We start from the raw sequence: 16,348 nt of genomic DNA, 5'->3' as shown, positions 1-16,348 counted from the left end.
AAAGCTGGAAGTGAGTGCGGATTTGAACAGATAGAGTTGAGAGGAGTTTCGGTTATGAAGTACTTATGGTGCACCAGGCACTACAACTCTGCTGATAAGATTTCTGCGGCGGTGTAAGCGCCGTAGTTTGCCCGCTTTCAGCTGGACGACTGATCGCCCGAGGTCGTTGGTGTTTATTTGAATAGCGCGTCCATTATACTTCGTTATAATGCAAAAGTCGTTACTGTGTTATGGAGCCAATGAATCGCAAAGTAACTAGCACAGCAATAGTCAATCAACAGCTGCAGTGGTAATACTTTAACTCAGTCACAAGGCAAGGCCATTATTTGCTAACCTAATTTCGAGTTGTCGCGTTACAGAATTAGAGAAAGATTCTCTCCCCGCTTAAAGCGTGGGCGCTGCGTGCCGATGTTACGACGCTTGTGTTCGTTAGTAAACAGAGGCGCCCTTTGTTGAAAACGTTTTTACATCTCAATATTTATTTAATTGTTATAATAAGTTGTTTTATTTCGGCAGGGAGTCAACATATACGGAAGTCCCCGCATAAGTATACGTTGTAATTTGATCGTGCTACCATTCACGACAATTTGTATTGCGCAAAAAGAATGGCTCCGCTGTGGCGAGAGAGATCGGCGGCGAGATTAATTTCGGCGGCGATTTGGTGCTTGATTGCCGGCGGGATCGTCGCGCAACACCCGCCAAGTCTCAACCCACCTGACCATATAGTACGAACTGTAGGCAATGTTAGAGCACCTTATGGCCGCTCAAAGTTCATCAGCCCCGATACAGACCTTAACATACACGTTGAGGAAGGCGACCACTGTTACATATCGGTTCTTCCCGAAGCCTCAAGTCAACGACCCGGTTTCATTTCACCCGAGAGGTTTCCATGCAACTTCGGTCCCGAAGACGTCAAGTATTCTCATCTTGGATCACGGAGTCCAAGTGAAGACCACATTCGCCTCCAAATCCGCTACGACACCGTGTCTGATACGTATGTGATTCCCATCAAGCTGAAGGTGGAGGTTCTCTTCATTCAAAGGGTCGTCATCACCAACTTATATTTCCTCACCGTCCCTGAGCTCCTGGGGACATCGGAAGAAATTGATGGGGACGTCGTCGGTTTTACTTATGATGAAGCAACCGAGCGATGCCAGGTCGCCACTCTACCCGGCACCACCGGCCTCCCGCGGTATGGACGCTTGCTTAACGATCCTTCCAACGGCCGAATGATACCTTGTGATGAGTTCCTAACATCAGGGGTGCGATACCAACATACAGCGACGACAAACTCACCAAATAAAGACCACATACCTATGGTAGTAGAACTTCTAGACGAGGAGGGCAATCTTCTCAGTCAAGAATATTTTCAGGTTAGCGAATATTGGCTTATAATCGTATTGTATTGCTTAGTTCCATGAATCGATGTAACTTGTTTATCCTCGCGTGGTGGACCAACCACAGTCGTTATAACATGTTCTGTTTCTAAAACCTTGTGCCCGCTTACCAGTTGACACGTGTGGTTTTGTTTACTCACACGTCACACACTCTATCTGTAAATTACCATAAAAAAAGTTCCGTGCCTCCACAAATACCATCTGCTTAACATACGCTTTTATTTCTAGATGGCCGTGAAAATTGTTCCTGGGTTGGAGAACACCCCACCAAAATTAGACTTCGCATCTTCTATTATGATGGAAGTAAACCAGTTCGTGATGACGGCGTTCACCAACGAGATGTTGAGAGCCACAGATGTTGAATCGAACCCCAAAGATCTGATCTTCAACATCACTTCTCCTCTCCGCTTCCAGCAGGGGGAGATAGTGAGCACGGAGGATCGGAACCAACCAATCACATCTTTCTTCCAACGTGACGTAGACGAATATCTCATCGCATACAAACCTCCCAACGTCGATTCCGACGTCCAACGAATGTTTGAGATCGAGATGCAAGTCGTGGATCCGGATGGTGCCGTCTCTGATCCTTTTAGTTTCATCATCATGGTCAACCCAATGAACACATTAGCCCCAGTAGTGACTCGGAACACGGGACAACTGCTTTATCAGGTAAATTGAGTTATATTAGGGTGGGGTAAAATGATACATGCTTGCTCCCTTTTTCTCTTCTCTTCAAACGGTTCGAAACACAAAGTAATATAGAAAGTTTTGTGCAAATAGCCCATGGTAGTATATGGATAATATTGAATTACAACGTAATATTACGTAACTTGTAAACAACCAATAACATAACTATTGTTTGACAAATAAATCCACATCATTGTGAATTCCACCCGAACAACATGAAGATCCAATGATTTGAAGAACGTCCTTGGCTTACTATAATTCGTAGAGAATTCTGCGGTTACGTTGTATGTGAAACGCTAATAGACCTGTCTTCTGTTCCCCTCGGGCGCTTTGTGCGGAGTCTTGTGTTTACCTAATACCAACTGAAGGTTTCCGAAAATAATCTCCAACTTTGCGCTAACAGGGTCAATCGAGAGCTTTATCAAGTTCGCAAAATCTAGAAATATCGGACGAGGATAATTTACAAGATGTACGAGTATCTGTGCTACGTGGGACTCGCCATGGTACCTTGTCCATCGGTAATCGTCCTTATTTCACGCCCGCAGATCTCAACGCTGGTATTGTGTCGTACCAACACGATGGAACAAATACATACAGGTATAGGACCTGAGTTAAAATGTTGATGAAAAATGAAATTTCTGACTCGTGTTCATGTATTTTTATATATAGTAGGGTGGGGTAAGATGGACCTTGTTTATATTTTTTTCGCCCCATTTGTTAGTGAACAACGAATATTTATAGAATTATTCACAAAAGGAAACATGAGGTTTAGGTTTTAACATCATAAGTCTTACCCCACACTAATACATTGTATAACGCAGCTTTACCATTATAGGTATTGGTGTAAGCGGATCTTATTTCTATCAGTCCGTTACTCATTAACAAAGTAATGTTGGTGTCTTCAGGACTATCTGTCTACCGCACAACCGTCGTCAAGTGCGGTGTATTTAGTTGCCCCATGTTTATTTGGCAACGGGGACGTAATGACGGTCGGGCGACGATATGACGGCTTGGTTTAACCTTCAGTAGCAAGCCGCACTCAATATACATTAAACGGCATCCATCGCTTCCTAACCAAGTCCCCGCCCTTAGTTGACAGATACACCACAACCTAACCACGCTTACCGTTAACCCGATAAGCGATGTTCATTTATCGCTGTCTTACTAAACCGACCGATGACGCGACGGCTAAAATTAGCGAATTATTTCAAACAGAGATTCGATGACGTAGGTGACGTTTGTGGCAAATGTTCGATATTGCAGCGTTAACAAATATATTATATTAGGAGGGGTAATATGGGACGTCCTTTTATTCTCTTTTTTTCGTTCATTTGGAAGTAAACAATAGAGCGTTGGTAATTGTTTAAAACACGATCTTACCCACCAGTATTACACCTCTTTTTCAAGTGATGTTAAAATTAAAATTGCATCTCTGTTTTTTTTGCAGCGATAACATAATCTTCCGAATGACGGACGGATCGAACGAAGTTGAGTTTCTGTTCCCGATCACCATAGCTACACTGGACAACACACCGCCGGTACGTACATGTTAACGAGTTGTTTAAAACTTGTGAGGCCTTTTGTAAAAATTTTTGTTTATTACCAAATGGGACGAAGAAAGTTTGAAAATATTTCCCATCTTACCCCAACCTACTTTAACGGATTTTATTTTCATCATAAAATCTTTAAGGTTTTTACAAAACATATTATCACAACAGAACAAACGCTTTATAAACCTGTTGGTTGCATTAATATGAACAAGCAATTATTTAAAACCTAGGACGTAACAACCACGATTCTTAACTGGCGCTCTTTCCGACATCTTTTACCCATAGCGTGTTTTAACGACTGTTGTTTTGCTGTTGATTCTCTTCTCTTCGTTGTTTAAATTAATTTGACCCTCGTTATCATTTTTAAAGAGGTAAATAAAAACTACATTCACAGACGCTAGACACCAACACTGGGCTCACAGTTAACAAAGGGGAGACGGTGATGGTTACGAGTTGGGTTATTAACGCTGCAGATGTCGACTCCGATTCATCGAAAACCAAATATATTTTGGAACGACCATTTTCCAGGGAAGGAGAGTTTTTATTGGTTGTCGACCAACCGCCTGCAGAACTTGAAGCTTGGTCGCTTAGATCGGATGCGAGGTGGGAGAAACCGGTGACGCAATGGTTCCAGAGCAATATCACGAACATGGAGGTTTTTATATCTATATTTGTGCAGAAGTATTTAGTAAAATATATTATTTGTTTTAGTTAGGGTATTATCAATAAAATTCGGTGGAAAAGAAAAGCCTTTGTCCTCATATCACCCAATGTTTCCAAACACGACATAAATTAAAATATTAGTTTTAAAAGGCGACAGAATCTATAATCTTAAGCAACATTTTTTCCTAAAGTTACCATATATGTTAACGTTGAACTCTAAGCTCCCCCCGTTATGTTTGTAAGACGAATATGGTCCATTTATTCCCAAATTAACCATAAAAAAGTTTAATTCACGCCGACACCCCCACAGTTATACTACCGACACATCGGCCCGCATTCGACCACCGTCGTCATGGATACGCATCACTTCCGCATCCAAGATTCAAACGAACCCCCCAACCAATCACAACTCTTACAATTCATCGTGAAGATTCTTCCAGTTGACGACATTCCCCCCAACTTATATGCAGGAACCCCATTACAGGTAACATATTCATGTTTATACTTTATTTCAATTGTATGCTTCAATCAACAAAAAACGTCACTCAAACGACAATTTTTATAACGAGTATCGTTTGTTTTTAGAGGTTATAGCCCTGCATGTATTTGTAACTGTGCTGGGCTGTTTTAATGCATATATATCCGTTGTTTAAGCTTATATTTATCTTAACTGTATTGCAATAAGCAAAAATGTCTATATTTTACGATAAACGAATCAAATATGTCCATACACTTCACCTCAGATGAGCGTCCTTGAATTCGAACTTACCCCTTTCAATCGTAAACTGCTCCGCTACACCGACCAAGACACTGACGATAAAGATCTTGTGTACAGAATAACCCAAGAACCGATCGAACTAAGCCCGATCACCCCGCTTGAAGATACCGGTAATTAATCAAACATTCCCCCATGTGTGGCCTTGGCTGTTGGGCGCCGAATCCACGTTTAATCTTATCCTTGAGTGGCAAACAAGAAGCCATTGCTTTGAAAATTGACAAATGAGGAATTAACATTCCGGACCAAAGGCGCCGGTCCTAGCCGTCCTTTCACCCGCACAGCGTGATAAACGATTTGACGTGCTGGACCGAATCCTTATAGCACGTGCCGTCATTGCACCTCACAACCTGCTACCAGTTTGCTATTTGTGGGGTAGGATGGATACTGTTAACACCTGAATCCCATACTGTTTAACAATTAAAGCTCCTTTAAAGTTGAGGGGAAACAGTTATAACATTTTTGTAAATTCTCTGTGTTTACTACCAAATGGGACGGTAAAAGCACACGGAACACTCTCCTTCCCCTACTACTATACTCAACTCGCCTTTACTGAAACATATTTACGTTGGTTCTTCCTGAACGTCACGTGACAGTCACGCTTGGCTGCTCACAACGCACAAGTTAAAATTACATCCAAACCGCTAGTTAGCATAATCGGTCGCAACTAAAACTTTGGTAAAAACGTTTTAGGTAAAAATCTCTTTCTTTTTTGTCACTATTAGCAAAATTGAACTGAGATTAAACTGACTGTCATGACATTTCTATCTGATCCGAATCGACTTTATTGACACTGTAATTAATTAATAGAACACGCAGTTCAAACATAATTTAGCAGTAGGTACATTTGCTTACAGTTGTCATTTATATTGTTTGCGTTGTAGGGCTTGTGTCTCACTTATTCATAGTTTCATATTCCCCCTAATTCCAACCTATCTTCGTTTAGATATTGTTGTTCCAGTCAATTGACTTTGCCATTCTGCTTTACCTCATTCTTGTTTAGAAACAAGCAGAATAAAATGAACGAAGAGTGAAAATCTCTCACTAAATAATCGCTTTATTCCCTCTAATTGCCCAAGATAGATGAATGCAACGCACACCATAATCCAGTCAGTTGTAAATCTTTCCGCGTCCCCATTACAATATTAAACACACTTTTGTTCATTTTCTAAATCCCTTCAACTCTGAAAGCTATTTTCTTACAACTCCCGTGCAACTCTATACGCCTGACCTTTATGCCATTTCCCCGCACTTTTTCCTAAGCTCTAAACATTTAATCAGTCTTTATAATCCGCCAGGTAAGATCGTGCTGACGGAACACCCGGACACGGCAGTTACAACTTTCACACAAGCACAAGTAAACCATCACAAAGTCGCGTACAAACCACCCAACACCGAGTTGGGAATAATCGCACGAGCGATGCAGTTTCGATTCGATGTATCTGATGATGCTGGCAACGTCTTACCTGACCAGGTGAGTTAATTATTTAATATTTACATGCGACGAGTTATTTTTTGGCAGCCATTACTAAATTAACGGGAAACTGTTAGCTTTACGATAACTCTCGGGCGCGTGGCCACAAAGTTACATACGTAGTAATAACTCGCAAGCACGCTCGATGTGTATGAAACAGAACACGCATGTTATAACGATATAACGACTGCCATTGCCCCTGACATGCGAGGATAATTAAGTTTCATTCAATTCCACCTTTTATTCCAGATGTTCACCATATTTCTGCGGCCAGTTGATAACAAACCACCCCGCATTGTAAACACTGGCTTTTCTGTGAAAGAGAGAGGAACCACAGTCGTTACCCCTGAAATATTGGACGCAACCGATGAAGACACAGATGAATCCGTCATCTCATTCGTGATGACGTCTCTCCCTCAACACGGAGCTTTGCAATACGAATCTACAGCTATGAATCTGGGTGAGAATAAGCAGCAATAAAATAATAAAATGAATATTAATAAAAAAATAAAAATGTGTAAAAATTTTTTTTGTATTAAAGGTGGGGCATTCACGAAATCTGACATCACGAATTTTCACATAATCTTCCAACACGACGGTAGTGAATCACGACATGATCAATTTTCCCTGGAAGTATCGGATGGAATGCACACGATACCGATAGTTGTGCGGGTTGAAGTTGAACCGGTGGATGACGAACAACCACTGCTCGCCAAACGACCCGGGACTGTCGGGTTCGCCATTGAAGTTCAAGAACGTGGTTTCGTCACAATCACCAGCGATGTAAGTTTAACTTGTTGGGGTAATGGGACAACTCTGGTCTAAACCTCAGGTCGCATGGCTTGCCTCACTGTAGGACCTCGTATAAAATATAACTTATGACGTAAACGAGCGAATCTGAAACGACACGTGATCTGATTTCTCTCGCATTCGGTGAAACTTGAAAGGAATCTTTGAAACTAAATATGTTTTTGACCAAGAGATTCTTCAACTTGTTGGCACCGAATGGACTACATTCTTAATGATCCTGAAACTCAAAACTTGATTTTTTAAAAAGTTTGTTTGGAACTTCAATGGCGTTTAAAACCTAAACCAGAAAATAATCTAATTAAATGTGTTTCAAATTTCATTGTATTTTAAAGACTTGGTTAAAATTGTTATTTTAATAATAAATGGCGAATTTTATGAATTCAAACCAGAAAACATAATTATTGTTTAATGAATTTTTATTATTTAGGATTTATTACTGTTTAAATTTTATTGCATTTTTAGGTTTTGTCCGCTACCGATTCCGACACCAACGACCTGATGTTGACGTACCTCGTCACTGCAGCCGCCGCTAAGGGGGCCATACTTGTTAGTGGGGAGCCGGCCACGAGTTTCACACAAGAGAATATAAGGAATGGGGAAGTCTCGTTCGAACATGCGGGGGGAGAGATTGGGATTGAGGCGGATAACGATTCGTTTCAGCTCACGTTGTCTGATATGTCGGATGAATGGAATGTTGGGGGGAATAGAGTGGATAACGTTGAAGTTGCGGTCACTATACTACCTGTAGATAGTGAAGCTCCAGTTGTTCATGTGGGGGAAGATTTTGTTGTTGAGGAAGGTGGGAAGGGGATGATAGAACCGATCCATCTGGATGCGAGTGACGTTGATACCATTAATGATGAAATTTTATGCGTCATCACCACACAAGCGAGTGAAGGGTTTGTTGAGAATATAAGTCCAGCTCCTGGTTCGGAGAAATCAAGAGCAGGAACTCCCATTAGCTCGTTCACCATCGGGGATATAAAGGCAGGGAATATTTACTTCGTACAAAGTGTTCATGACGGAACCGAACCGCTGGAGGATCGGTTTTCCTTCATGTGCCAAGATGGAGCGCCGAATCTATCTGGATCCACCTTCTTCAATATCGCGATTAATCCAGGTCAGTGGATTCGTGTTCTATATAGTAGGGTGCTGTTAATAATACGGTTGAAAAACTCAGTTAATAAAAGTCTATATAATCCTATTTCTCGTCCCAATTTGTAGAAAACAAAGAATATTTACAGAATTATAAAACCGCATCCTCATGATTTTAAACGTTAGTTGGTAATTGTTAAAACACGATTAGAAACTCCTTGATATTATGTGCTCGCCCCACATAACTATAGGCATGGTCTAAACAGCTAGTATGTGTTGGTAGTTTGTAAAGTGGTCGAATAAACCTATGTTTTATTAAGTGATACCCACGTTACATTGAAGCCATTTCACTTGGCTCAAATTAGCCGTGAAAACTTTCTAAAAATACCCAAACACCCCGCGTAACCATGACGTTGTTGAAAACATCAATACATCTATATGAGCTGCCTTTGCACGTGAACCTCATGTTTACACATAACTGCACGGTTCAAATGACTCGGTTTCCAAGCGTACATGGAGGTGTTGTTACAAGAGGTGGAAAAAACACGGAAATGATAATTTCCTGCGGATAAAATATGACGTGAACTAAGTGTGTGGTTCCCTAACATCTGTGCGCATTCCATGGAAGATTTTGAATTCTTTTGAAGTCGGATACGTTTATTTTAAGTTGGCTTGCGTTGTAATTTCCTGCGCGAATATCTGTCAACGTTTGGAATAAGTAAAGGTCACTGAGTTACGATGAGACAAAATCACCGCGTATTATTGTTCGTTGAAAGTATCCAGTTACAGTTTATTTAAAAGTCACCACAAAAATAATGTTAAAAGGTCACCACAAAAAATAATGTTAAAAGGTCACCACAAAAAATAATGTTAAAAGGTCACCACAAAATCATTACAATTTCTAATAAAAGTTGCAAACTCTAAATCATGTAATGTTCAAGTTCAAATATTAACGAATCAAGTTTTGTTTTTGTAATTTGTCACTCAATATGTTTTGCCAATCGGGTTTAAAAGTTTGTAACTTGACTTCGGTTTAGTAGGTGGGCGCGGATAGTTGTGAAACGTATCTCTCGTCGTTTAGCAAAGATTGGCGATGGCCAGACACCGAAGGCGTGAAAATCTGTCATCGTTTGTCTTTAAAACAGGGAGTTTGTGTGCGTGCGACTTTTACAACATCTGGTACAAACTGCTTGGCTTGGTCGTCGATAAAATCTCCTGATAAAATTATAGGAAACTCTTAAACACTGAGTCATAAACCCAACATATAATATTTGACATTAAGAAAGGTTGCTAAAATGCCAAAACCTTGATAACAATTTTTAGTCCGCTTTTACTTAATGTTATCTTATACACCCAATACCTCATGGCTCCAAATTCCCAAACCAATGACTCCAAAACGTACTGTGTCGTCATACATACGCATCTGCTTCCAATATAACAATATTTAGTCGCCTATTAAACAAGGAAATTTGTTGTGGTCATTTAATATTTGTTTACAATTTTCGAATTCCTTACAGAATGCAATTCGTTGGAAATATTTTTGGCGGTACACGTTTCGTAATGCTTGCATTAAATTAAAGTTCATTTATAGGGGGTAAGATGGGACACCTTTATCACATAATATCTAAATATCCTGATCATGTTTTAAACAATTAACAACGGTCTATGGGAGTCCTGAGAATATAGTTTTATAATTTTTTAAATATTCTTTGTTTACTACTAAATGGGACGAGAAAATGGAATAAAAGGGTGTTCCATTTTACCCCAACCTATTATACACCATTCCCAACAGTGAACGACGAGACACCTCGTCTCCACCATACCGAGTTCGTTGTTGAGGAAGGAGGAGATCTTGTTGTTGATCTTCCCCGGCTTAATGCTGAGGATGATGACGTACCTGAGAACCAACTGGTCTTCACGATCACTCAACCTCCCCAGAACGGGAAGTTTATGAGGACGGTAAGAAGTTTTATATCTATTGAGGGTTTTGTTAAAATTGGAAGTTTGGAAAATATATCTTTAGAATTTTTTTATCTTGTGAAGCTAAAAACATAGTTGAACGTGAATTGTGCTTTTGATTGATATGCTGTTGAAAAAAAATATAAATCAACCCCCCGTGATCGAATACATGTTTCACATAAGGTATATGAAACAAATCTAGTTTATTACTTTATTGTTTAATGATAAAAAAGTTGCACTTCTAGGGTAAGCCTGCCTACCCTGCCACCCCAGGTTTGGCGCCCGTGCTCGCATATCTATTATATTAACACAATGTTCATATGCAGAATGTCGGTGATGAACCGGTTGAAATTAGCAGTTTTAGTCTCGCGGATGTTGCAACTGGCACGGACATAATATACCAGCATGACGACACGGAAACCACGGACGACAAATTTGAAATATCGGTGTCCGACGGCGAGCATGAGGTGTCTGAGATTATTTCAATCTTGATTATTCCCGTTGACGATGAAACGCCAAGAATGACAATAAATAACGGAGTAGACGTTGAGCTAGATTCCACCGTCATTGTAACAAACAATGTCCTGATGGTGAGTTGGCATAGACCGTATCAGTGTTGTTTGGGTGTTTTGTTGTACTGAATCAAATATATTATGATATAGTTATGTTTCATTTAGATGCATAATAAGTAGGGTGGGGTAAGATGGGACATCGTTCATCGTTTTCGTCTGGTTTAGTAATAAACAAAGATATTTTTTTTTAGTAATAAACAAAGAATATTTAGAGAATTATATAACCGTACACTCAAGACTTTAAAAGAGGGTTGTTACTTGTTAAAACACGATCAGGAAATGCTTTCGGTGCTAACGGTGTCCGTCTTACCCCACAGTTTAATACCTCATGTTTTATTTGGTATTGACTTCCTCTAGTTTTGCCAGGTGTTCTTAGAGTCGCACAACCATTAATATTGTATACGCACGTAAACACAGCTTTTCTGTGCTGTTTCAAGTTGACATGAAAAAAACATACCGTTAAAGTTTGATTGCAACTTCATTACGAAATTTAAGAATATTTTGTGATGTGTTGGTGTCCATGTGCGACCAGCCATGCGCGGAGCTACAGGATTATTCAGTTAAAACTATGAGTCAACCTTGTGGCAAACTTTAACGTTGGAAGAAAATATCTTCTCTCTGCAGCACAAAGCGTTCGTTGTTTGCAGCTTTTGACGCGTAAACAGAAAGCAACCGTGCTAAACATACGAGTATGAATTATAGCCGACGTTCTCTTTTAAATAATTCACGCATCGTTGAAGATCTGTTTGATCGACAGTTGCTGCGATCGTCGTTTTTTACATCGGCACGTGCCCTCATTGACGCTGCGTGTGAATAATTAAAGAGACGGCTTCAATTTTGACCGGATTAGACATTCTGTGTAACATTAACAGCACGGGTTGGAAGAAAGCTGTATTAATAGCTACTTGTGGTCATGTAGAAAATTTAGCTTACAAAATTGCCGGGTTTCACTCGGGCTATCTTTGCATTAAACCGGCGTTAGTTACGATATATACGCAGAGTAAAATATCGTCCTAGTACCGGTTGACAGCAGATAACAGCTGGCTCGGTTTCCGGCGTCTCCAAGCTCCATCTCCAGCGACCTTCCCATCTGATAGCAAGCTTAAATTTTCCAACATAATTTTTTATTATCATTTCAAATATGATACTGAAGATCATATTAATAAAAATAATGAAGAGAATTCACACCAAAACGACAGTCGTTAAAACACACTATGGGTTACTGTGGGAAAGGGTGAGTTAAAAGCGTAGCTGTTGCGCCCGACTAGGAAATAACTTCTAGTGAGGTTTAAGTTACCATGGTTCGCATCGTCGCAATTCAATGGAGTTCCAGCGCCAATCGCTACAACCTCAGTTTTCACCTCAACCTACCGTGGACGTCCCACACGCGCTTTTTAAACTACCAGGCATTTCAACACCGGGTCTGCATGGCTTACTATAATATACATGTAGATGGTATAACGTTGGATATTGTGCGCTGTATAGTAGGGTGGGGTTGGCAAATAATATCCCATATTTCCTGACCGTGTTTTACAAAATTAACAACGCTGTTTAAGAGTCGTGAGACACTGGTATATAATTTTGTAAATATTCTTTTTAACTACTAAAATAGGACGAGAGAAAAGAAAAACCCATCTTACCCCACCCTGATATTTATAGTGTCTACATAATCGATGCGGTTGAAACGTGTAATGATCGTCTCGCCATTTCATAAAATACCATCACGATGCCATTTCCACACAACCGATACTTCTGTTGTATTTGATTGACACCAGCACTCGTATTGTCCATCTAATTACTAGTTGACCAAATTTTCCGCTCCGGTGCCCAGCTGATTCCAAGATGGAGGGTGTGAATTTTTCCCATGAATAGACAGGCCGACTATTTTCAAAACAATAATATTTCAGTCATACACCGTGACGTACCGTATCGCGTGAGAGGCCGAGATATCTTTCATATTTCCATACAACACCAGTCTGTAGGCCGATGTGGCGTTTGGACAAAATCGACCGCAATCCCTATAATGATAGGTCTGAGATCCGTGGCCTCTGTTTTTATTTCAAGCTTGCCCGGCTGTGTTTGTTTTGCGCCGCTTTCGCTTGACAGTGGGCTTGTGGCAGCGAACTCAGGATTATTCTTCAGATTCCTGTGGTTGACGCGAGCCTGGAAATACATTTTATGATTTTTGCCACCGGATTGACGATGACCGTTTTTTAACCGACTTTTGAATTCCTTTATAACTTATAAGCGACTCTGCACCTGCGATATCGGATGCAAAATAAACTTTTTATGAAACACATTGATTCTAACATGTGAATATATATAGCTTAAACTTTCTTCGCAATGTTAAGAATCAGATAAAATACGAAATACGCGGCAACAGGTGCGCTTAAAGATAAAAACACAATGCTGATGTTATTCTATCACTAAGAAAGATAGAGACCGTTAGCGCCTGAATCCAATATTTGCTAATCTTGTTTTAAACAATTAACAACACTTTTAAGAGGTCTGAAGAGACGGTTATATAATTTTGTAAATATCTACCCCATCATACTATATTGATATTATCCCATCTTACCCCGCCTTAACACAATGTATCACCTAGGCAACTGACTTGGACTCTGATGACGCATCACTTACCTACGTCATCACGTTCCCCCCACAACACGGGGCGCTTAACTTAACGTTGGATGGTGACGTCACACCGCTAATAATGGGCAGCAACTTTACGCAAGATGACATCGACAACGACCGGATATCATATACACACACAGGTGAGAGACATTCAATGTATTTTACTCCCACATACAACGTAAGAATTCCTATTCTATATGGGTGAGGTGAGACACCCCATGGAACCTGGGATTTAGACCAGAGTTTGGTATTGCTAATATTTAGCATACAAGAAGTAAAGATAATTTCCAATCGCAATATTTAGTGAATAAACCTTAAGTATTCAGGTTCCCCATCGTATCCCATAATTATACGCAATGCTATAAGTCCATGAAGTATCTAGTTCTTGCGTGTCACTGATTATTCAGCTTTATCATTTGATCGCCCGTTTTAGCACAAAGTAAAACTAATATTTGTTTTCTGCGTGACACCGACGTCGCGCGCCATCAAATACATTAAGTTCAAATAGGGACGAATGTTATGATAGATATTTGGGTGGTGAGCCTCGTTCATGGATTGTGATCATTACGTAACATAGTAACGAAGATCTGGATATCGTTGTATTGTAGCAACGATGGGAAACCCCTTCGTATTTATAAGATACCAAATCCTGCGTTGTAACATACGGTTATGGGTCCCAAGCTAAATTGCCAACCATACAAAATACACCCAGTGCACAAAGTTACATACGTGGCAACTTGTAAGCGAGCACGAGGTGTATGCAACAGAACAGCCGTGTTGTAACTACTGTCGTTGCCCCGCCATGCGAGGTTAAGCAAGTTGCATTTTTTTTTTAAAAAAAAACGGTGTATTTGCTGTTTAGTGAAATTATACGACCTTTACTGATGGGTGAGGTCTTGGCTATATAGGATAAAATGTTCAAATGCGAAACGCTGTCGTCCGTATGTCTCGCACGCCACGTGATCTAAGATTGAGACCAGGGTTTTCCATTTTCCCAAAATGGACCGATTCTGTTTTTCATGTCTAACTATACTTGGCCAAGACATTTGCAGGCGGCAAATGCTTCTGCAGACTTAGTATGTTGAATAGTTGAATACACGGAGTCAACACCCCACCACCCAGCTAATATAGTGTGACAAAGTATGGGTTAGGTCTCTTTAGTAAATGCCACGGTTAGACTTGTGGTTGTTGTTAAAATACCAGCTGCATGGTTGAGTTACTATGGCGCACGTAACTGAAATCGTATACACGAGTCACTAGACGCTCTGCAAATCATAGAATAATCTCTTTACCCTTCATGGCACCCACCGATGTTAGCACATGCGCACTCACACGTCTGCAAAAGGTCCAACTACAATGAACTCAGGAAAAACTTTTCTCGTGTCGTCTCTTTGCAATACACACGAGTGTATTAAACCTTCAGTAATTAATGTAACACCTTAATGAAGGTATATAATGTAATAAAGTTATGTTATTTATCTCTTCGAACACGATAGCGAAGATCATATTATTAAAACAATTCAAGAAAGGGGGAAAACGACAATCGGTCAATCGTCGGTTAAAATTATTATTAAGCGACTTTTCCACGTGGCTATCAGCAGGCAGCCGGTGAATAAACACACTTATGTTTCGTCCTTAAACTAAATAAGTATTTATCATGAAGTTGCGTGACTTGAACGTTGTGTTTAGATCCTCAGTTATCTTATAGTGGACTTGACAATCCACTTACCGGGCTAACATCCGGTAGGTAAGATGAAACATCGAGATCTTAGCTTCGATATTTCAACTTGCGCTCTCTTGGCTTTTAGCGGCAACGATTCACAAGCAGACATTACTTCGTAGTAGGTTGGGGTAATATGGGACATGTTTTATTTTGTCGTCCAATTTGGTTGTAAACAAAGAACGTTTACAGAATTATATCACCGTATTTTGTCATGAAAGTTTATTTATTGTCTAAAACACGGTTATGAAATATGGTATATTATGTGATAACGGTATCCCATCTTACCCCACAGTAGCATAACGCAACTCGTAGAAGAGATATCTCTGCAGACACAAAGACAGGAGCGAAAAGTAATTTAAGTTTTGCGTCGACTTCCGTAATAATGCGCTTGTTTAAACAAAAGGATTATGCGGATTTGCAAACTGATAGAGGGAAGCCAAACAAAAACATTCACTTTGTTTCGCTTTAACATTTCCACTATTGATGTATTACGTAAACAAAATTACTTTTTTTCGCACGAGTATACGTTACCACATAACCCCCCCCCCACAGCGAAGCAGCGGCCCACACGCGTCACAATGGTCGGTAAACAATCGATTAATTATAACGTCACAGTACCCGAAGAATTCTTCGCTTTTAGCTTCGGAAACAATAGTTTACGAACGGGATTGGTTTACCGGTGACTTCGCTCGTCTAATTCGAGCATTTTTAAGTGCGGCCTATTCAATATGTTGGTTGGAAAAAGTTTGAAATCGTTGACCATTAACTTTGTGATAGCAAAATATTGTAATTTTATCTGAATACACGCAGGTAGTTTTTACCGGTAGCGTGATGCGTATAACGACTGTCGTTTTGCTGTCAATTTTCTTTCTCTTCGTTGTTTTAATTAATTTGATCTTCGCTACCGTGTTCGAAGAAATAAATCAAAATAATATTTAAATTACGTAATTCCATCACCGATTAGTTGAGCTATACCTCTTCTAGTGGTTTGGAAATCTTGGGTTCAAAG

General features: G+C 40.1%; 1 protein-coding gene across 1 annotated transcript; it reads left to right on the top strand.

Annotated features, from left to right (window-relative positions):
* Nucleotides 1-500: 500 nt before the first annotated feature.
* LOC100181816 (extracellular matrix protein 3) lies at nucleotides 501-14,387 on the top strand. The gene is made up of 14 exons (XM_018815942.2): nucleotides 501-1,373; nucleotides 1,626-2,066; nucleotides 2,488-2,681; nucleotides 3,532-3,622; nucleotides 4,029-4,289; nucleotides 4,608-4,781; nucleotides 5,041-5,185; nucleotides 6,371-6,546; nucleotides 6,796-7,006; nucleotides 7,088-7,329; nucleotides 7,819-8,476; nucleotides 10,244-10,410; nucleotides 10,737-11,000; nucleotides 13,588-14,387. The coding sequence occupies exons 1-14, from the start codon at nucleotides 606-608 to the stop codon at nucleotides 13,819-13,821; spliced, it is 4,026 nt and encodes a 1,341-aa protein (XP_018671487.2). The 5' UTR covers nucleotides 501-605; the 3' UTR covers nucleotides 13,822-14,387.
* Nucleotides 14,388-16,348: the final 1,961 nt, after the last annotated feature.

Source organism: Ciona intestinalis, unplaced genomic scaffold (genome assembly GCF_000224145.3).
Source record: "Ciona intestinalis unplaced genomic scaffold, KH HT000120.2, whole genome shotgun sequence".
In the NCBI taxonomy this organism is placed as follows: domain Eukaryota; kingdom Metazoa; phylum Chordata; class Ascidiacea; order Phlebobranchia; family Cionidae; genus Ciona; species Ciona intestinalis.
The sequence above is the reverse complement of the archived record's forward strand: the minus strand, read 5'-3'. Positions and strand labels throughout refer to the sequence as shown.